Source organism: Trachypithecus francoisi, unplaced genomic scaffold (assembly GCF_009764315.1).
Source record: "Trachypithecus francoisi isolate TF-2019V2 unplaced genomic scaffold, Tfra_2.0 Lachesis_group2, whole genome shotgun sequence".
In the NCBI taxonomy this organism is placed as follows: Eukaryota; Metazoa; Chordata; class Mammalia; order Primates; family Cercopithecidae; genus Trachypithecus; species Trachypithecus francoisi.
The window spans coordinates 92353893-92377859 of record NW_022681465.1 but is presented as its reverse complement, the minus strand read 5'-3'; the positions used below and the strand labels follow the sequence as shown (position 1 = coordinate 92377859).

At 36.9% G+C, this 23967-nt stretch overlaps 1 protein-coding gene across 2 annotated transcripts in view; it reads left to right on the top strand.

The window, feature by feature from the left end:
* Positions 1–23967, top strand: part of ERCC8 (ERCC excision repair 8, CSA ubiquitin ligase complex subunit) — a 79344-nt gene that overhangs the window by 32910 nt on the left and 22467 nt on the right. For both annotated transcript variants that reach the window (XM_033179650.1, XM_033179651.1), the window contains 5 exons: positions 10091–10172; positions 11200–11268; positions 12731–12797; positions 15553–15653; positions 16877–17001. In XM_033179650.1, the coding sequence (XP_033035541.1) occupies positions 10091–10172; positions 11200–11268; positions 12731–12797; positions 15553–15653; positions 16877–17001 (444 nt within the window). The remainder of the gene's footprint in view (positions 1–10090; positions 10173–11199; positions 11269–12730; positions 12798–15552; positions 15654–16876; positions 17002–23967) is intronic.

Genomic DNA, 23967 nt, shown 5'->3' with positions numbered 1-23967 from the left:
TCCACCCCAAATCAACAGAATATACTACATTCTTCTCAGCACCACATCGCACTTATTCCAAAATTGACCACACAGTTGGAAGTAAAGCACTCCTCAGCAGATGTAAAAGAACAGAAATCACAACAAACTGTCTCTCACACCACCGTGCAATCAAATTAGAACTCAGGATTAAGAAACTCAATCAAAACTGCTCAACAACATGGGAACTGAACAACCTACTCCTTAATGACTATTGGGTACATAACGAAATGAAGGCAGAAATAAAGATGTTCTTTGAAACCAATGAGAACAAGGACACAATGTACCAGAATCTCTGGGACACATTTAAAGGAGTGTGTTGAGGGAAATTTATAGCACTAAATGCCCACAAGAGAAAGCAGGAAAGATCTAAAATCGACACCCTAACATCCCAATTAAAAGAACTAGAGAAGCAAGAGCAAACAAATTCAAAAGTTAGCCAAAGGCAAGAAATAACTAAGATCAGAGCAGAACCGAAGGAGATAGAGACACAAAAACTCTTCAAAAAGTCAATGAATCCAGGAGCTGATTTTTTGAAAAGATCAACAAAATTAATAGACTGCTAGCAAGACAAATAAAGAAGAAAAGGGAGGAGAATCAAATAGACCCAATAAAAAATGATAAAGGGAATATCACCACCAATCCCACAGAAATACAAACTACCATCAGAGAATACTATAAACACCTCTACGCAAATAAACTAGAAAACCTAGAAGAAATGGATAAATTCCTGGACACATACACCCTTCCAAGACTAAACCAGAAAGAAGGTGAATCTCTGAATAGACCAATAACAGGTTCTGAAATTGAGGCAATAATTAATACCCTACCAACGAAAAAAAGTCCAGGACCAGACAGATTCATAGTCGAATTCTACCAGACGTACAAAGAGGAGCTGGTACCATTCTTTCTGAAACTATTCCAATCAATAGAAAAAGAGGGAATCCTCCCTAACTCATTTTATGAGGCCAGCATCATCCTGATACCAAAGCCTGGCAGAGACATAACAGAAAAAGAATTTTAGACCATTATCCCTGATGAACATCGATCCGAAAATTCTCAATAAAATATTGGCAAACCAAATCCAGCAGCACATCAAAAGTTTAGCCACCATGATCAAGTTGGTTTCATCCCTGGGATGCAAGGCTGGTTCAACATACACAAATCAATAAACATAATCCATCACATAAACAGAACCAATGACAAAAACCACATGATTATCTCAATAGATGCCAAAAAGGCCTTCAACAAAATTCAACAGCCCTTCATGCTAAAAACTCTCAATAACTTCGGTATTGATGGGATGTATCTCAAAATAATAAGAGCTATTTATGACAAATCCACAGCCAATATCATACTGAATGGGAAAAAAGTGGAAGCATTTCCTTTGAAAACTGGCACAAGACAGGGATGCCCTCTTTCACCACTCCTGTTTAACATAGTGTTGGAAGTTCTGGCCAGGGCAATCAGGCAAGAGAAAGAGATAAAGCGTATTCAACTAGGAAAACAAGAAGTCAAGTTGTCCCTGTTTGCAGATGACATGATTGTATATTTACAAAACCCCATCATCTGAGCCCAAAATCTCCTTAAGCTGATAAGCAACTTCATCAAAGTCTCAGGATACAAAATCAATATGCAAAATTCACAAGCATTCCTATATACCAATAATAGACAGACAGAGAGCCAAATCATGAGTAAACTCCATTCACAATTCCTACAAAGAGAATGAAATACCTAGGAATCCAACTTACAAAGGATGTGAAGGACCTCTTCAAGGGGAACTACAAACCACTGCTCAACGAAATAAAAGAGGACACAAACAAATGGAAGAACATTCCATGCTTATGGACAGGAAGAATCAATATCGTGAAAATGGCCATACTGCCCGAGGTAATTTATAGATTCAGTGCCATCCCCGTTAAGCTACCAATGAGTTTCTTCACAGAATTGGAAAAAACTACTTTAAATTTCATATGGAACCAAAAAAGAACCTGCATTGCCAAGACAATCCTAAGCCAAAAGAACAAAGCTGGAGGTATCACGCTACCTGACTTCAAACTATACTACAAGGCTACAGTAACCTGTTTTGGTTACTGTTTTGTATAGTACTGGTACCAAAACAGAGATATAGACCAATGGAGCAGAACAGAGGCCTCAGAAGTAACACCACACATCTACAACCATCTGATCTTTGAGAAACCAGACAAAAACAAGAAATGGGGAAAGGATTCCCTATTTAATAAATGGTGCTGGGGAAACTGGCTAGCTATAGGTAGAAAGCTGAAACTGGGCCGGGCGCGGTGGCTCAAGCTTGTAATCCCAGCACTTTGGGAGGCCGAGACGGGCGGATCACGAGGTCAGGAGATCGAGACCATCCTGGCTAGCATGGTGAAACCCCGTCTCTACTAAAAAAAATACAAAAAAAAAACTAGCCGGGCGAGGTGGCGGGCACCTGTAGTCCCAGCTACTCGGGAGGCTGAGGCAGGAGAATGGCGTGAACCCGGGAGGCGGAGCTTGCAGTGAGCCGAGATTGCGCCACTGCACTCCAGTCTGGGCGACAGAGCGAGACTCCGCCTCAAAAAAAAAAAAAAAAAAAGAAAGCTGAAACTGAAACTGGATCCCTTCCTTACACCTTATACAAAAATTAATTCAAGATGGATTAAAGACATAAATGTTAGACTTAAAACCATAAAAAACCTAGAAGAAAACCTAGGCAATACCATTCAGGACATACACATGGGCAAGGACTTCATGTCTAAAACACCAAGAGCAATGGCAACAAAAGTCAAAATTGACAAGTGGGATCTAATTAAAATAAAGAGCTTCTGCACATCAAAAGAAACTACCATCAGAGTGAACAGGCAACCTACAGAATGGGAGAAGATTTTTGCAATCTACCCATCTGACAAAGGGCTAATATCCAGAATCTACAAAGAACTTAAACAAATTTACAAGAAAAAAAAACAACAACCCCATCAAAAAGTGGGCAAAGTATATGAACAAACACTTCTCAAAGAAGACATTTATGCAGCCAACAGACACATGAAAAAATCTCATCATCACTAGCCATCAGAGAAATGCAAATCAAAACCACAATGAGATACCATCTCACACCAGTTAGAAGGCCTTATTAAAAAGTCCAGACAAACAGATGTTGGAGAGGATGTGGAGAAATAGGAACACTTTTGCACTGTTGGTGGGAGTGTAAACTAGTTCAACCATTGTGGAAGACAGTGTGGCAATTCCTCAAGGATCTAGAACTAGAAATACCATTTGACCCAGCCATCCCATTACTGGATATATACCCAAAGGATTATAAATCATTCTACTGTAGAGACACATGCACACATATGTTTATTGTGGCACTATTCACAATAGCAAAAACTTGGATCCAACCCAGATGTCCATCGATGATAGACTGGATTAAGAAAATGTGGCACATATACACCATGGAATACTATGCAGCCATAAAAAAAGATAAGTTCATGTCCTTTGCCAGAACATGGATGAAGCTGGAAACCATCATTCTCAGTCAACTGTCGCAAGGACAGAAAACCAAACACCGCATGTTCTCACTCATAGGTGAGAATTGAACAATGAGAACACTGGGACACAGGGAGGGGAACATCACACACTGGGGCCTGTCGTGGGGCGGGGGACGGGGAGGGATAGCATTAGGAGAAATAAGTTAATGGATGCAGCAAGCAAACATAGCACATGTATGCCTATGTAACAAACCTGCACATTGTGCACATGTACCTTAGAACGTGAAAGTATAATTTTTAAAAAGACATAAAAATAAAATTCTCTGCATACTAGGAATGGAAGAGAAATTCCTTAATTTGATAAAAAGTATCTATTTTTAACAAAAATCTAAAGCAACCATTAAATTTGGTGGTAAAATGTTGAAAGCTTTCCCTTTGCATTATCCCCATTATTTCCTCTGTTCAACATTGTACTGAATGTCCTCGTCAGTGCAATAAAGCAAACAAAGGAAATAAAAGGGATAGAAACTGGACAGGAAGCATTTAAACTATCATTCACAGAAGACATGATTATGAATGTAGAAAATTCAAAAGAATCTATAGCCAAATTATTAGAATTAATATAAGTAAATTTAGTAAATTTTCTGGATACAAGGTAAATTATATTTCTGAATTCCATGAAATTTCAAAACCAGTATTGTTTACCATAGCATCAAAAATCATCATGTACCTAGTAATATATTTAATGAACAATATGCAAGACTATTTGGAATACACAGAGAACTTTAGAACATTATTGAGAGAAATTAAGACCTAAATAAATGTGGGATATTCCATGTTCAAGAATTAAAAGGTTCAGTGTGGTAAAAATATCAGTTCTACCCAAACGGATCTATAGAATCAGTGCATTTTCTATTAGACTCTTACAAGATTTCTTTTTTAAAATTGACTAGCTAATTCTAATGTTCACATGGAAATGCAAAAGGGCAGGGCACTCTTGAAAAAGAGTGAAGTTGGAAGACTTCACTATCAGCTATCAAGACTTGCTGTAAAGTTATACTAGTTAAGGCAATGTGATATTGGTGAAAATGAAAAAGAAAAACACACACCACACAGTGAAACAGGAGAATCAAGAAATGTACCCGTTCATGACAATAATTTGATTTATGATAATACAGGTAACCCTTGAATACTGTGGAGATTAGGGAAGCTGATCCCCATCACAGTTGAAAATCTATATATAATTTTTGATTCCCCCAAAAGGGTAACTACTAATAGCCTAGTGTTAATTGGTAGCCTTCCAGATTACATAAACAGTCAATTAACGCATACTTTATATATTATATGTAATATATACTGCATTTTATTATTATTATTTTTTTTTTTTCGAGACAGAGTCTCTCTGTGTCACCCATGCTGGAGTGCAGTGACGTGATCTCAGCTCACTGCAACCTCCGCCTCCTGGATTCAAGTGATTCTCCTGCCTCAGCCTCCCAAGTAGCTGGGACAACAGGCGCGTGCCACCATGCCTGGCTAATTTTTGTATTTTTAGTAGAGACAGGGTTTCACCATGTTTGCCAGGCTGGTCTTGAACTCCTGACCTCAGTTGATCCACCCACCTCAACCTCTCAAAGTGCTGGGATTACAGGCGTGAGCCACCATGCCCAGCCTGTATACTGTATTGTTACAATAAAGTAAGCTAGAGAAAAGAAAATGTTATTAAGAAAATCATGAGGAAGAAAAATATATTTACTAAGTCAGTGGAAGTGGATCATCATAAAGGTCTTTATCCTCATCATCTTCACATTGAGTAGACTGAGGAGAAGCAGCAGGAAGAGGAGGGGTTGACCTTGCTGTCTGTAGGGTAGCAAAAGGTGTAAGAAGATTTGGGAAGAGAGGCAGGCACACTTGGTATAACTATGGAAATACGTCGTAATTTCTGTGTGTTCTGCTTTATTTCTCTAAAAATGTTTCTGTTACGGTACTGATCCTTCTTCTACTATTTCCTTTAGTTTCAGAGCCCATATCATCAAAGGGTCCATATCGTAAGAGTCCTTTGTGGCTTTTTTTTTTTTTTCCCCAGAATAGGGCATTTTTGTCTACATTTAAAACCTGTTCAGGCAGATATCCTTTGTCCTCGATGATTTTCTTAATGATATCTGGAAACTCACCTGTTGCCTTTTGGTGGGCAGAAGCTTCTTATCCTATTATCTTGACTTTTTTAAAGCCAAACCTCTTTCCAAAATTATCAAACCATCTTCTTCTGGCATTAAATTCTCCAGCTTTAGATCCTTCACCTTCCTTTGGCTTCACATTGTCATATAATGACTATATTGACTTGCTTTTTAAAAGTCATATTAGAGTCTATGTATCAATATGCCTTTCTTTTAACAATCCTGCCCCCCCATAAAAGCTGGATTTTCAATAAAAGGGCAAAGGTATTTCACAAAACATACAAGGTTTTCACACCTGCTGGCATAGCTGCAGTGACATCATCACAAATTTTCTTTTTTTACAATGGTTCTTATGCTGGACTCATTTATCTTGAAATGGTGGGTAACCACAGCTGTACACCTCGATCTATGGTACATGTCAAGCAATTCAGCCTGTTCTTGTAATGTCATGACTTTTCTCTGCTTCTTGGGACCACTTGCAGCATCACTAGTGATACTTTGTATGGGTTCCAAGGTGTATGATATGTGAATTTTATCTTGACAAAGCCATTATTTTTATATATATATATAAGCATATATATATAAGCATATATATATATATAAGCATATATATATAAGCATATATATATATATATATATAAAGCATATATATATATATATAGGAATGACCCCAGGTTCTCTAGCTTGGCAATTGGGTGGATTATATTGTTATTTACTAAGATAGGGAAGGGTTGGAGTGATGAGTTCAATTTTTGATTTGTTGAGTTTGAGGGATTTACGGGAAATCCAAATGAAGATAATCCAGGAATCGATCTATACATACCCAGAATTCAGGAGTGAGGTCTACACTGAGTATACAGATTTGTGCCTCACTACATATTGAGTGTCCCTAATCCAGAAGTTCAAAATTTGAAGTTTTTTTGAGTTCTAGATTTGGAATGCTCAACCAGTAAGTATAATGCAAACATTCCAAAACCAAAAAAAATCTGAAATCTGAAACATTTCTGGTCCCAGTTACTTTGGATAAGAGATACTTAATCCATAACATACAAGTGGCAATTGAAAGGGGTGCATAGAACAAAACCTTGAAGACAAAGATAAATAGGACAGAAAAAGGAAACCACAGTCTGCTAAAGGTGATGAAAAGATGTAGCCAAGGAGAGAAAGAGGAAAATCAGGAATATATGATACAATGGAAGCCAGTAAAAGATTGCTTTAAAGAAGATGGGAGTAATCAGCTGTGTTGAATGCTACAAACAGATTAAATCAGATGAGGAGGTTATTGGTAATATTGGAAGAGTAGTATGATTTAGAGTAGTGCAATAAAAATAAGATTGCAATTTAGTTGAGAAACACATGGGAGATAAGGAATTAGAGATAGCCAAAGTTTGGATTTGAAGAGGAGGAAAGATTAGGGAGAATGTAGGGTGAAAAGGCTCTTTGTTTTTGTCTTAGGGAAGGAGTGTTAAGATGAAAAAGACTTGAACTTTTAGTGCTGTTGGGAATGAGCCGGTGGGGACAGAGGTTATAAATACCCAGAAGATAATCTATAGGGTGAGATTTCTGACAGTGCTGAAGGGAATCTGAACACAAGTAGGGGGATTAACGTTAAAAATGGGGAGGAATCTCAAGACCAGCCTGGTCAATATGGTGAAACTCCATCTCTACTAAAAATACAAAAATTAGCTGGGCATCGTGGTGGGCACTTGTAATCCCAGCTGCTCGGGAGGCTGAGGTAGGAGAATCGCTTGAACCCGGGAAGCAGAGGTTGCAGTGAGCTGAGATTGTGCCACTGCACTCCAGCCTGGGCAACAGAGCCAGACTCTGTCTCAAAAAAACAAAAAAAAAAGGTGGGGGGGAGGAATCATGTTTCTATGATAACAGGAGTGAAGAAGGAAAAAGGATAAGTGGAAGTAAATGTGTTTGTAGGTTTGTTGGTAAGACATTAAGGAAATTCTGATTGAGTGACTCCTATTTTCTCCTTGAAATAAAAGATCAGAAGTAAATGTGTTTGTAGGTTTGTTGGTAAGACATTAAGGAAATTCTGACTGAGTGACTCCTATTTTCTCCTTGAAATAAAAGATCAGATTAGCTGTTGTGACTGAGTGGGTATATTTGTGGAGAAGATTTGAAATAGCTGAGGAATACTGCAGAGAAGAATACTAGTGAAATATAGTGGGACTGGTAGTTATTACTGAAATCTAGAGGAAATGAATAGTCTTTTATAGTAATGTCACACTGCCCTAATTATAAGATTTTTTACCTGGGTAGAGCAAGGGACTGACCAAGTCTGGGCTCATGGGCAAGTCTGGCTCATGGCCTTTTTTTGTAAATAAAGTAGGTTTTGGACACAAATATTGAAGCTGCCTTTGCAAAAATTATATCAGTGAGAAAATTGTGACAGTAGGGGAGATCTGATCTAGCCAACACCTCCTCTTGCCTTTAGCCTTCAAGCTGCCTTAATTATTCCTGGACTTTGGCCAAGCTAACTTTGGAAGACATTTAGTTAATACTCTGTTTTTTAATTTTATTTACTTATTTATTTATTTTTGAGACAGAGTTTCACTCTGTTGCCCAGGCTGGAGTGTAATGGCGTGATCTTAGCTCACTGCAACCTCTGCCTCCTGGGTTCAAGCGATTCTCCTGCCTCAGCCTCTCATATAGCTGGCATTACAGGCGCCCGCCACCACGACCAGCTAATTTTTGTATTTTAAGTAGAGTTTCACCATGTTGGCCAGGCTTGTCTCATACTCCTGACCTCAAGTGATCCACCTACCTTGGCCTCCCAAAGTACTGGGATTACAGGGGTGAGCCACTGCCCCCAGCCATTTTATAGTTTAAATGATAATAGCCCTTCTCCAAAACTCAGCCACCTTTGTAAAGCTGAGAGACCACCAGACTAGGAGGAGGAGAGGAGCCTGAATTCTGCTAAGATATAGGGTCAGCAGTGGCTCACACCTGTAATCCCAACACTTTGGGAGGCCAAGAAGGGTGGATTGCTTGAGCCCAGGAGTTCGAGACCAGCCTGGGCAACATGGCAAAACCCCATCTCTACCAAAAATACAAAAATTAGCTAGTCTCATAACCTGGTCTCAAAAATAGATAAATAAATAAATAAAGAGACATAAATGATTGCCAGCCATTATTCCAGAGGTCACAAGATATATAACTTCCCCAATTACTCCTGTAGATAACATCACAACTGCAGAACCTGAGATTGGCCTTTTGAGATATCTTTTCAGGATTTTTTCATGTCTGACACCTGTGGCACCACCTGGACCTGCCAACTGCCCCTGTGGCCCCACCCAAAAGTGGCTCAGTGCACAAGAGGACCATTCACCACACCTTATGGTTGCACCCGCAACCAGTCAACAGCAAGCACCCATTCATTGCCTAACCACTCCCACCCCTTCCCTCAAACTACCTTTGAAAAACCCCTAACCTACAAGACTTCAAGGAGATTGATTAATGTTAGTAAATCCCATGTCCCACTTGGCACGGCCAGCCTTGCATCAGTTAAACTCTTTACTGCAATGCCATGGTCTTCATGAATTGGTTTTGTTTGTGCAGCAGGCAGAAAGAACCTGGTAAGCAGTTATAGTATGTTCATTTATTGTCTATGACTGCTTTAACACTGCAGTGACAGAGATGAGTAGTTGGTCCTGAAAGCCTAAAATATTTACCATCTGACTTTAACAGAAAGTTTACCAACCCCTAAGGTAGATCAATTTGGATGTAACTACAGAGAAGGCAGACATTTGGAATCACCCAGGGTTGAAGTCTTGACAAATGGAAGGATATTAGCAAAGGAATTGCAGATATTGGCAGTTGACTTTGGTATTGGTATTGGACTTTGAAATCCAAGCTGGAGAGGAAGAGAAGTAGATGAAAGGAACTGATAGGGGTTCCAGAGTTTATTCGGATTTCTTGAGAGTATTTGGTGGGGAAAAGCTGAAAATTATAGAAGATTGTGGTCATAGATAACTGAAATGTATGATTTCAAAGAAGGGGCAATTCTAGATAGTGACAGTGTCCTGGGTGTGGTAGCTCAGGTTGTATGGAACTGAGATACATCATCCATGTAGTGTTGACTACATCATCCATGTAGATGCTGAGCTCTCTCCCCATCAGGTTGGGTGGAAAGGAATATGGTAAGCCACATACTTGTATTTTCTTAATTTGTGGGATTTATTGGGAAAACATATTTTTTTCTCATAGAAGGGAAAAGAATGACATTCTGTAAATGACAGAATTTCAAATTATCAAGGTTTTTTGGGGTATTACATTCCTATGTTTAAGTTGAATTGCTAACAGTCAATTTAAAAATAGCTACAAATTTAGGGAAAAGTAAATAGAAATCTTACTGCTTTTTTACTTAAACCTGATACTTTTTTAATGTCTTTTGATTACCAGACTGCAGATGTATTTAATTTTGAGGAAACAGTTTATAGTCATCATATGTCTCCAGTCTCCACCAAGCACTGTTTGGTAGCAGGTTTGTAAGTGTATTCTTTTGTCTTTTGAAATATTGAAATCTTTCTCCCTTTTTATTTCTAGTTAGTTTTGATGTAGACATTTTAACCCACAGGAATATCACAATTCTTTATATATATATATGTACTATTTATATTCAGTTCAACAGATATTGTGCAAGGCAAGCACTATGCTAGTAGCCAGGATTCAGAGAATAAGAGCATATTTCTGTCCTCTAAAGAGTTCCTTTTAAACCACCGAAGTTTCAGAGATTTTGCATGAATAAAATTTGGCAACTTTCCCAATTTGACACAATAAAACAAGGAAATTATTTCTTTCTCTAAGATTGTGATTCAAATTAAGCATCAATTTATATAAAAGCACCTGCAACAAACATCTTCATATTATAAGGGAGAAAAAATGATTTTCTGGTATTAGGTATCTGGGCCCTGTGATTCATTATTTTTGTGGCACCACGTGAGTCTCTACCTCTGGATATCAGTCAGCTCTTTTATCTGTAAAGAAGAGCTAGGAACTAAGTTGTCTTTGAGGTCCTTTCAGTCTGTGTCCAGAGTTTCCGTGAATCTGTTACTAGTGATTGGAAGTATATCATTAACTTGGAAAAACTAAGCTATTAAAATACAATGATTTGATGTGATAAAATGGAGACCTGTACATACATACATACACATTTACCAATATAAATTTCCTGGGTTTGATACTGTGTTTTAGTAAACTCACACATAATCGTTGGGGAAACCTAGTGAAGGGTACACAGTTCTCTTTATACTAGCTTTGCTGTTGCTTGCAAATCTATAATTATTTCAGAATAAAAAATAAATGGAATAATAGAGGTTTCTTACTACTAAAATGTAACTGTAGTTAAAATAACTTTTCTAAATTTAACATTAAAAATGACAGTGTATTTTTGGCATATATCTTTATATTTCTGCATGGATACAGTGAAAATGTCATGATTACTAATGATAATGTGTTGTTTCCTTTTGATGATGACTTATGATAAAATTAAACCGGTTCTGTTTTTACAGTTGGTACTAGGGGTCCCAAAGTACAACTATGTGACTTGAAGTCTGGATCCTGTTCTCACATTCTACAGGGTATTTTTATTTTATTTCAAACAGCAACTACTTTGAGTAAACAATTCAATAAAAAGAAACGTTACTAACAATGTATTCTTTGTAAGTGACATGACTGATGTACTTTGTGCTAGTTGTTAAAAGTCAGCAGGGAAATAAAGATCCTTCCGTGCATTATTCTTATAAAACTGAACCACTGAAAAGACATTTATGTGAACAGTGGTCATTGGGGAAGCTCAAACGATAAGAAAAATAGTTCTAACTCAAAATCTTGTGTTATTTCTACATTTAAAAAAACTAACGCAACACACATCAGTGTATTTGTCTCATGTATTATTTAATATTCTGGCTAATGAGTAAATATTGTTCTTAATATTTAGGTACATTTTTTCTCAGTAAAAACATTTTAGAAAAATGTATTGAAGTAATTCTTTGGTAAAGGTGTATTTAGGGCCGGGCGCGGTGGCTCAAGCCTGTAATCCCAGCACTTTGGGAGGCCGAGACGGGCGGATCACGAGGTCAGGAGATCGAAACCATCCTGGCTAATACGGTGAAACCCTGTCTCTACTTAAAAATACAAAAAACTAGCCGGGCGACGAGGCGGGCGCCTGTAGTCCCAGCGACTCGGGAGGCTGAGGCAGGAGAATGGCGTAAACCCGGGAGGCGGAGCTTGCAGTGAGCTGAGATCCGGCCACTGCACTCCAGCCTGGGTGGCAGAGCAAGACTCCGTCTCAAAAAAAAAAAAAAAAAAAAAAAAAAAAAAAGGTGTATTTAAATTATTCTTGCTACTTTTATCAGTATTAGATTGTCTAATTCTAAACAATGAAAAGATAGAATATAATTTATATATTTTTAGTCATCTCAAAGAAACATATAACATATATTAAGAAAAGTTGGTGAGATGGGTAGCATTTTTGACATTATTATGAATTTTTATTAATATAAGCTGAGCAGATGGAAATATCTTATGTGAATAGTTCAGTTAGGTAAAAGTGAATTAAAATATTGAAATCACTTACCCTTTGAACTTATCACCTGTGCTTTCTGGAAAAAACCATTTTATATAAATGCTTTTCTACAATCATGAATTAAAGTAATTTTCTCTTATAACTTTATGAGAAATTGGGAAACATTTTTATCCTTTAAAATGTTTATCTTGTGTATTTTATTATAGTAACTGAGCTTGAGTTATAGGATTTACTGCCATAGGCTAACTACTGTATTTAAAAAGAAAGACTTACTTAACTCTGTTTTTTCCAAAGCAAAACTAGTTCTTTTACAATAAAATACCATGTGTTAGAAATACTCCTGTAAACTTCACATTAGCATTGAAATGTAGATTATTATAAATCTGAGAAATGACCATATCTATTCACATTGAGTGTTTAGCCTCACTTTCTTCAGAATCAGTCAAAATTATTGGCACTTTATCTTCTGATTTTTCGGATATCTTGCAAGACTTTTCATATAGTTGTATTTGCAGGTCACAGACAAGAAATATTAGCAGTTTCCTGGTCGCCACGTTATGACTATATCTTGGCAACAGCAAGGTAAAATTATTTGCTTTTGAAGTTAGTAATTAAGAATAAGCATTTTGAAAAGTCTACATTTATGTAATGTATGTATTTTAGCATATTTAATTATGAATTCACTCCTTTAAAATGAAGTATTGAGTTAGAAATTTTAATTCATGTCACCAAAAGAAGTCTTCCTTTGTATTCTAAATCTAATCCTATCCACCTTCAAGGTGTCTCACCTTAGAACACAGAGGAACTGTGTTGTGTCATTCTTAACACACAAAAGTATAACACTGTGCAAATTTTTAAATAGAGCATTTTTATGCATTATCTTTAACCTGGAATTCTTTTGAATGTGATATATCCACACATTAATTGATTCAATTTTCTGATGTTTAATGACTTCCTCCCACATGCCAAGCGTTGTGCTAGGGACACAGGTAACTAAGGCTTCGAAAAGCCAACAATCTAATGATCTAATGAGGCATATAGTCAAAAATCAGTGATTACAGGGCATCCTGAAAAATGTTTTAATAGAGGTACATCTCTGGAAGGAGTAATATAGGAAAAGAAAGCAGGATCACTTAACTCTGAGAGGATCAAAAGATGTGGGGAGGTTTATTTGTTTGCTGGAGAAAAAGAGTATTGCACATTTATATGCTGGGGAAAGAGTACCAGTAGAGAGAAACAGGTGAAGATAAGAAATGGAGGGAATAGTTGGTGCATTAGGTCCTCGAATACACAGAAGAGATTAGTATCAAGGGTCCAGATGAGGGTGGAGGGGACACCTAGTTTGGCACATGAAGAGCACTGTGAGACTAAATGGAAAAAGGAAGAGGTGAACGTGGATACAGTTAAGTTTGTAGCTTTGGCAGAGAAGCTCAAGAAATTCAGACTTAATGGCTTCTCTTGGTTTTTAGTGGAGTAGAACTTGATGTCACCTCTTGAAAATATAGGAATGAGGATGCAATTTTGAGGAAAGATAGTATGGATCTGGAATAATAGATTGAAAGAGTGAGGGAGCTGATTAAGGGCACATAGGATTACTGGGCAGTTCTCAGTTGAAGATGTAGAGCACAGCTGTAATAAGCCTCAGAAATTAAAACATTAAATGAAAGAGGCTTAACAATTTTCAGTGTCTACAGTAAAGTACCTCAGTGCCTGAAAATGTAGAATTGAGTAAATTTAGTGAGTAAAAGGAAAAAAATAAAATCACAAAAAGGCTTGTAGGAAGGATCAAGGATCTAATGAAGTAGGAGAGTTAGACTAAGAAAACTTAAAAACTGAAGGGATAGGAAGTAGTAATCAAATATTTTGATATATTTTCATAAAGCTTTAAGTAGAAGAAGAATTATTACAAAAGCTATTCATATTAATTTTATAAAGATCTGTGTCTGGATTTTTTTTTAAGTTGCCAGCCCTCGCTCCCTGCCACAGTTTAGGCCCCAAAAAAGCTTCTGTTAATAATTGGCAGAATGTGATGTTGAAATTTACCATTTCTAACGTGCAGCAAGGTCTATAATGTAGCCATAAGAAGACTAGCTAAAGAGGTATGAAGGTTAGGAACTAGGTGCTGGTTAGGTATGAAGGTTAGGAACTAGGTGCTGGTTATGCTTGGGTGGATTTTACATTTTCGTGCTTAACTTGGTTTTCATCAGATAAGAGGAGAGCTAAGAAGCTTTCAGTTATAAGAATACTACAGGAATTTGAATCAGTACCAGAATGGACCTAGTAATCAGTGTTAAAAGTTGGATATGTTCAAATCTAATCTGTTTCAGAAGAAACGTAAATCCTCATACTGATTTCATTTCTCTCACCTGGAAAGAAAGAAAACCAACTTAAGAATGGGAAATGCTAGCTTTTTGCTGACTATTCCAGTTGGCTAGGTTTGATGGTCATCTGTGAAAAGAATCGAGATTATAGAAACCAGTACACCCTGTGTGTATATTTTTTTAAACTTATAAATAAAAAAATAGGCTTATAAAAATGTAATGTAGTGCTCTCTCATTAAAATGACATTGATAAGCCCCCTGAGTTACAATATTGTTGAGGTCCTTGTGAGCACATGATAGCATCAGTTGAACTGATTAGGAGCACATCGGATTGCCGGGCATTTTTCTTTAGAAATAATCTAGAAGCTGAAGTAGATGTCTGATCATAGATTTACTTTTCTTCTTTTCGCTTACTTGAAAGAAAATGGAAGTAAGTGTTTAATTTCTAGGCAACATTAAATATAGTTTTCACATATATGGCAAAGATTGATTTGAGTATAGGAAACCAAATGGAAATGCATTGTCCTCATTATTCACCTTACTCTTACCGTTTTTTATATAAAAAGGACAAAAACACCAAATCATAGCAAATAGATTCTTGAGCAAAGTGAAATTAGTTAACTGCTAGTCTTGACAGCATTTGGATAACAAGCAGTAGAGAAGGTATGGTAAGGAACTTACTAGGAACAAGCTACAAGCCTTTCTGGTCCTTGGGAGAAAAGACGCTCATGTAATTTAAAATGGTACAAAAAAGCAGCAAAATTTTGTTCTTGTTATCTGGAAAAGAAAGGTGACTTTTTTTTTTTTTTTTTTTTTTTTTGCTATTTACTCACTAATTTGAGCTATTGTGACTATTGAATATTTGCTGAAAAGGCGAAAATTCAACAACCCTAATGTATGAATACATATGTACCTATATAATGGGACCTCTGTGTGCCGTAAAACTAGAAAGGTGGGTGAGGGGTACAGTCATTGTCCTAGCTACATATGTCAATTAAACACTTATTTATTCTCAGTGCTGATAGTAGAGTAAAATTATGGGATGTGAGAAGAGCATCAGGATGTTTGATTACTCTTGATCAACATAATGGGAAAAAGTCACAAGCTGTTGAATCAGGTAAGGAAGAACACGTTAATGAAGAAATACGACAGTGATAGTATTTTTTCACATTGAACATTTTTAATTGAAGCCAAATAATAAATGCATATTGACAAACTGCGAACTTTATCATTTTTTAAAAAGGCATTCATCATATATCATTTTCTTAATTTATGTAAAAAAAACTTATGATTCTCTTTCTTTAAGGTACAAATAAAAATGGCAGTTTCATTTGCCCCCAAATTTTCAAAAGTAGAAATTTTTCTGAATTAACTTGCTTTACTTATTTTGTTTTTGTTCCATTGAGACCAACTATACAAATTCAATGCCATTTAAAAAGTCACAATAAATTACAGAAATAGTAACATTTTGTGGCCATTGTATCAATATAAAATTGTGTTAAATGTGAGTCAGCTGCAATCCATGTGACAAAGTACCTAAACTGCATTTTTACAGTAGAATTTAATTCCTATGTAGAAATTTTGGTATAGAATTAATTCTGGACCAGAAATATATTAGAATGGACTATATAAAACCTATGATTGTTTTATATAGTTTTTAAACTAAAAAACTATGTATTTTTAAACTAAAAAACTATATAAAACAATCATAGGTTTTATATAGTTCATCCTAATATATTTCATATGTTAGAATTTATATGGTTTTTTTAAAAAACCTTATGAACATGTAAACTATATAAAATGTTCTATATGTTTTTAAATTAATTAGGCTGTTTTAGAATTATGCTTTCTCAAACTTGTTAGTTTTGAAAGTGATATAAATTTTGAGACTACAACAGTCATCCTTCCCGTTAAGGTTTTTTTTTTTTTTTAATGGAAAACACTAGAATGATTGATTTTAATAGTCCATGGAATTATTTTTAGGTTAGCAATAAAAAATATTATATAAGAGAGATGAAAGGCATTTAATTTTAAATTTTAGTGTTAAGCTACACACTTAATTGAATTTCATGGCACAGCTTCCTTGCTGGAAAAAAAAAGTATGTTTGGCAGAAATTTTTTCCCTTTTTTCTTGTTTTCCTCTATTTTTATGGTTCTGATTTATATAGTTTATCCTATTCAAATAATCTAAAGGGTTGGTTAATTTTAAGTATAATCTACTTACATTTTTTAAGTAACTCAAGTAGTTGTCCTTTAATATGTTTAAATAATTATATCATCAAACATTAAATATGTCCTGAATACAAGAACAGATAAACTGAACTATATTTTTCATTGCAGCGAACACTGCTCATAATGGAAAAGTTAATGGCTTATGTTTTACAAGTGATGGGCTTCACCTCCTCACTGTTGGTACAGATAATCGAATGAGGCTCTGGAATAGTTCCAATGGAGAAAACACACTTGTAAGAGATTTTTAAGTATATATTTGGGTATAAATTAAGAAATGGATATGTGACATACACTTGATTTTTTTTTGTATATACGTAACTCATTTATTCCCTTTGAATGACAGCTCTTTTTAAAAATGTGTTTCCATTACGTGGACTAGTAATTCTCAACTCAAGACAACCCACCCTTACCCACTACCTACCACATTGCCCCTACTTAGCAGAGAATCACTGTTCTACTGAGCCACTGTTCTTAATGGGAGTGCAAAGTGTAGTAGAGAGAACTGTTCTCAATGGGACTGCAAAGTGTAGTACAGAAAAAAAGACTGAGGACTACTGATATAAATTAAAGATATTAAGCTAAGTAATCAAATTTTATATAGGTTGTGTATCCCTAATCTGAAAATCTGAAATCTGAAATGTTCCAAAATCTGAAACTTTTTGAGTGCTAGCATGACACACAAAGGAAGTGCTCATTGGAACATTTCAGATTTTGCATATTCAGATTAGGGATGTTCAGGCAGTAATGCAAATATTCTAAAATCCAAAATACTTCTAGTCCTAATCATTTTGGATGAGGATACTTAACCTGTACTATATATGACTTGTAAGCAAAATTCACAATGAATTTTATGGTGCTAGAATATGTAGTACTTTATTTAATACTACTGGAATAAATCTATTTTGAAGGTGCTATATTCTTATGTGACTATTAATACTACTGGAATAAATATATTTTGAAGATGCTGTATTCTTATGTGGCTATTAATTTCTGGTACTTGTTTTTATGTATGTTGTAGTCTTACCAGGTATGCCTATGGTTTAGTAATTTTCAGAATAAACTGCTAAAAGCTTATAATTTGGTGATAATAATAATAGCTAATATTTATTGAGAGCTTATATGTCAGATACTGTGCTAATAATAATTAGCATTTAATTTGCCAGGCAGTATTAGACAGCAGTGGGCAAACATGGAAAAGTCCTATCCTCATGGAGCTTACATTTCAGCAAGAGGATGAAAGGCATCGATCAATTAATAGATGGACAGATGGATAAATTATATATTAGATTGAGTAAAGACTATGAAGAAAAGCAAAGCAAAGAAAGGAGCACAGGAAATATTGGGAAGTTGGAGTTGCAGTTTCACATAGGGCAGTCAGGGTAGGCTTCACTAAGGTGACATTTGGCCTGAAGGAAATGGGGAAGTGGCTCATCAGTTGTTTGCTGAGGGATATCATTCTAGTCAGAGAAAGAAAATAGGTACAAAGACCCTGAGGCGAGAACTTGCTTGGGATACACAAGGAAGAGCTAAGAGGTTCTTGCCTTGGAATATGAAGGGAATAACAGATGAGGAACAGAAGGAACTAGGGTGCCAGAGCATACAGGCCCTGCCGGCCTTTGTAAGGGCTCAGGCTTTTCTCTGGATGAGATGGAAAGCCACTGAAGGCTTATGAGTGGAGAAGTGACAGGATCACTCTGGAAGAGTAACTGGGCATGTGTGTCAAAGTTTAATGTGATAAATATAAATGGTACTGAATGTATATATAAATTGTTCATGTGGTTCTATTCCATTTTTCTTTCCTTCTTAAAGGTGAGTCTCATGCCCTTTGGATTTTTTCTAGTCCATATCTAGAAATATTTAGATAAGTCCATATCTAAAATAGTGTGTTGAAAATTGATAATACATTTTAGAGTGGACTTGATCAAAGTAAAAGTAATTCATGCATAGATGACTAGGGTATCCCAGAAACTGACCTACATAGAATACTTACAGTTGATACCAGAAAAGATTACTTTAAGGGAAAACACACTGTCTTCATATTTTTAAAGAGCTATCAGAGAGAACCAGTCCTTCCATTTAGTAACTTCTTTTTTTTTCATTTTAAAGTTGACAGGCCAGGCATGGTAGCTCACGCTTGTAATCCCAACACTTTGGGAGGCTGAGGCGGGTGGATCACGAGCTCAGGAGATCGAGACCATCCTGGCTAACACGGTGAAACCCCATCTCTACTAAAAATACAAAAAATTAGCTGGGCGTGGTGGTGGGCGCCTGTAGTCCCAGCTACTCGGGAGGCTGAGGCAGGAGAATGGTGTTAACCCAGGAGACAGAGCTTGCAGTGAGCTGAGATCACGCCACTGCACTCCAGCCTGGGCAACAGTGCAAGACTCCATCTCAAAAAAAACAAATAAATAAATAAAATAAAATAAAGTTGACAGATGAAATGGTACATATGTATGTACAGCATGATGTTTTGAAGTAAATAGAATATATACATTATAGAATGGTTAAATCTAGCTAATTAACAAATGTATTATCTCATGGTTATTTTTGCAATAAGAATACTTAACATCCACTGTCTTTGCATTTTTCAATAGCACAGTATATCATAATCAACTGTAGTCACCATGCTGATAGATCTCTTAAACTTACTCCTCCTGTCTAACTGTAATTATATATCCTTTGACCAACATCTCCCCAAAACCCCCTGTCTTCTAACCACCCCAGCCTCTGGTAACCACCATCTACTCTACTTCTAAGAGATCAACTTTTTCAGATTCCACATATGAGCGAAATCATGGAGTATCCATCTTTCTGTGCCTAGCTGATTTCACTTAACATCATGTCCTCCAGGTTCATCCCTATTGTCACAAATTACAGCATTTTCTTCTTTTTATAGCTGAATAGTATTCCATTGTATATGTACACTACATTTTCTTTATCCATTCATCCATTGATGCACACTTCGATTGATCTCATATCTTGATTCCATATCCATTCATCCATTGATGCACACTTAGATTGATTCCATATCTTTTGAATAACGTTGCAGTGAACATGGGGGTGCAAGTATCTCTTTGACACACTGATTTCATATCCTTTTGTTATAAACCCAGTAGTAGGATTGCTGGATCATGTGGTAGTTCTATTTTTAATTTTTTGAGGAACCTCTATACTGTTTTTCATAATGGCTGTTCTAATTTACATTCCCACCAACATCCTTGCCACATTTATTATCTTTTGTCATATTGATAAAAGCCATTATAACAGGTGTGTCTCACTGTGGTTTTGATTTCTATTTCCTTGATGATTATTGATACTGAGCATTTTTTTGTGTACCTCTCTTGCCCATTTGTAATTCTTATTTTGAGAAATGTCTTTTCAGGTATTTTGCCCATTTTTTAATAGGGCTATATATTATCCTGCTCTTGAGTTGAGTTGCTTATATGTTTTGGATATTAATCAAATATATATGGTTTGCAAATATTTTCCCCTATTCTGCAGGTTGCCTCTTTACTCTGAGGCTTATGTCCTTTACTGTGCAGAAGCTTTTGAGATTAATGTAATCCCATTAATCTATGTTTGCTTTTGATGCCTATGCTTTTGAGGTCATATCCAAAAAGCCATTGCCCAGACCAATGTCATGGGGCTTCTGTCTTGTCATTTTCTACTAGATTTTTAGTTTCAGGTGTTATATTTAATCTTTAATCCATTTTGAGTTGATTTCTTTTGTATATGGTGAGAGAGAGGATTTACTTTCATGTTTCTGCATTTGTAGATCCAGTTTTCCCAATACCATTTATTGAAGAGATTATCCTTTCTCTATGTGTGTTCTTGGCATTGTTGTCAAAAATCAGTTTATTAGTGATTTAATATTCTTACTTATTAGCCTGCTCAGATTTGTTGTTTCTTCATAATTCAGTTTATTTCTTCTAGGCTATCCAATTTGTTGGTATGATATTGTTCCTAATAGTCTCTTATGGTCCCTTGTATTTCTGAAGTGTATCTGGTATCAGTTGTAATGTCTCCTTTTTTATCTGTGATTTTATCTACTCTCTTTTTTCTTTTTAGTTAGTCTCACTAAAGGTTTGTCAATTTTATTTCTCTTTTCAAAAAAAAACTCTTCATTTCCTTCAACTTTTTTTTTTTATTATACTTTATGTTCTAGGGTACATGTGCACAACGTTCAGGTTTGTTACTTATGTATACATGTGTCGTATTGGTGTGCTGCACCCATTAACTCAACATTTACATTAGGCATATCTCCTAATACTATCCTTCCCCACTTCCCCCACCCCATAACAGGCCCCAGTGTGTGATGTTCCCCACCCTGTGTCCAAGTGTTCTCATTGTTCAATTCCCACCTGTGAGTGAGAACATGCAGTGTTTGGTTTTCTGTTCTTGCAGTAGTTTGCTGAGAGTGATGGTTTCCATCTATATCCATGTCCCAACAAAGGACATGAACTCATCCTTTTTTATGGCTGCATAGTATTCCGTGGTGTATATGTACCATATTTTCTTAATCCAGTCTGTCACAGATGGACATTTGGGTTGGTTCCAAGTCTTTGCTATTGTGAATAGTGCCGCAGTAAACATACGTGTGCATGTGTCTTTAAAGCAGCATGATTTATAATCCTTTGGGTATATGCCCAGTAATGGGATGGCTGGGTCAAATGGTATTTCTAGTTCTAGATCCTTGAGGAATCACCACACTGTCTTCCACAATGGTTGAACTAGTTTACAGTCCCACCAACAGTGTGAAAGTGTTCCTATTTCTCCACATCCTCTCCAGCACCTGTTGTTTCCTGACTTTTTAATGATTGCCATTCTAACTGGTGTGAGATGGTATCTCATTGTGGTTTTGATTTGCATTTCTCTGATGGTGAGTGAAGACAAGCATTTTTTCATATGTCTGTTGGCTGCATAAATGTCTTCTTTTGAGAAGTGTTTGTTCATATCCTTTGCCTAGTTTTTGATGGGGTGGCCAAGATCTGGCCACTGCACTCCAGCCTGGGCGACAGAGTGAGACTCCATCTCAAAAAAAAAAAATTTTTTTTGTGGGAATCTAAGTCTCTTTGTATGTTTCTAAGGACTTGCTTTATGGATCTGGGTGCTCCTGTACTGGGTGCATATCTATTTAGAAGTTAGGTCTTCTTGTTGAATTGATCACTTTACCATTATGTAATGGCCTTCTTTGTCTCTTTTGATTTTTGTTGGTTTAAAGTCTGTTTTATCAGAGACTAGGATTGCAACCCCTATCTTTTTTTGTTTTCCAATTGTTTGGTAGATCTTCCTCCATCCCTTTATTTTGAGCCTATGTATGTCTCTGCATGTGTGATGGGTCTCCTGAATACAGCAAACTGAAGGGTCTTGACTCTTTATCCAGTTTGCCAGTCTGTGTCTTTTAATTGGACCATTTAGCCCGTTTACATTTAAGGTTGATATTATTATGTGTGAACTTGATATTGTCATTATGATGTTAGCTGGTTATTTTGCTCATTAGTTGATGCCATTTCTTCCTAGCATCGATGGTCTTTACATTTTGGCATGTTTTTTGCAGTGGCTGGTACCGGTTGTTCCTCTCCATTTTAGTTCTTCCTTCGGGAGTTCTTGTAGGGCAGGCCTGGTGGTGAGAAAATCGCTTAGCATTTGCTTGTCTGTAAAGGATTTTATTCCTCCTTCACTTATGAAACTTAGTTTGGCTGGATATGAAATTCTGGGTTGAAAATTGTTTTCTTTAAGAATGTTGAGGCCGGGCGCGGTGGCTCAAGCCTGTAATCCCAGCACTTTGGGAGGCCGAGACGGGCGGATCACGAGGTCAGGAGATCGAGATCATCCTGGCTAACACGGTGAAACCCCGTCTCTACTAAAAATACAAAAACTAGCCGGGCGAGATGGCGGGCGCCTGTAGTCCCAGCTACTCGGGAGGCTGAGGCAGGAGAATGGCGTAAACCCGGGAGGCGGAGCTTGCAGTGAGCTGAGATCTGGCCACTGCACTCCAGTCCCGGCGACAGAGCGAGACTCCGCCTCAAAAAAAAAAAAAAAAAAGAATGTTGAATATCGGCCCGCACTCTCTTCTGGCTTCTAGAGTTTCTGCTGAGAGATCCGCTGTTAGTCTGATGGGCTTCCCTTTGTGGTAACCCGACCTTTCTCTCTGGCTGCCCTTAACAGTTTTTCCTTCATTTCAACTTTGGTGAATCTGACAATTATGTGTCTTGGAGTTGCTCTTCTCGAGGAGTATATTTGTTGCGTTCTCTTTATTTCCTGAATTAGAATGTTGGCCTGCCTTGCTAGGTTGAGGAAGTTCTCCTGGATAATATCCTGCAGAGTGTTTTCCAACTTGATTCCATTCTCCCCATCACTTTCAGGTACACCAATCAGATACAGATTTTGTCTTTTCACGTAGTCCCATATTTCTTGGAGGCTTTGTTCATTTCTTTTTACTCTTTTTTCTCTAAACTTCTTTTCTTCATTTCATTCATTTGATCTTCAATCACTGATACCCTTTCTTCCAGTTGATTGAGTCGGTTACTGAAGCGTATGTGTTTATCGTGTAGTTCTCGTGTCATGGTTTTCATCTCTATCAAGTTGTTTAAGGACTTCTCTACATTGGTTATTCTAGTTAGCCATTCATCAAATCTTTTTTCAAGGTTTTTAGTTTCTTTGCGCTGGGTTCGTCCTTCTTCCTTTAGCTCGGAGAAGTTTGATCATCTGTAGCCTTCTTCTCTGAACTCGTCAAAGTCATTCGCCAACCAGCTTTGTTCTATTGCTGGCGAGGAACTGTGTTCCTTTGGAGGGGGAGAGGCGTTCTGATTTTAGAATGTTCAGCTTTTCTGCACTGCTTTTTCCCCATCTTTGTGGTTTTATCTGCATTTGGTCTTTGATGATAGTGACGTACAGATGGGTTTTTGGTGTGGATATCCTTTCTTTTTGTTAGTTTTCCTTCTAACAGTCAGGACCCTCAGTTACAGGTCTGTTGGAGTTTGCTAGAGGTCCACTCCAGACCCTGTTTGCCTGGATATCAGCAGCAGAGGCTGCAGAAGAGTGAATATTGCTGAACAGCAAATGTTGCTGTCTGATCATTCCTCTGGAAGCTTCGTCTCAGAGGTGTACCCGGCTGTGTGAAGTGTGAGGTATCAGTCTGCCCCTAGTGAGTGATGTCTCCCAATTAGGCTACTCGGGGGTCAGGGACCCACTTGAGC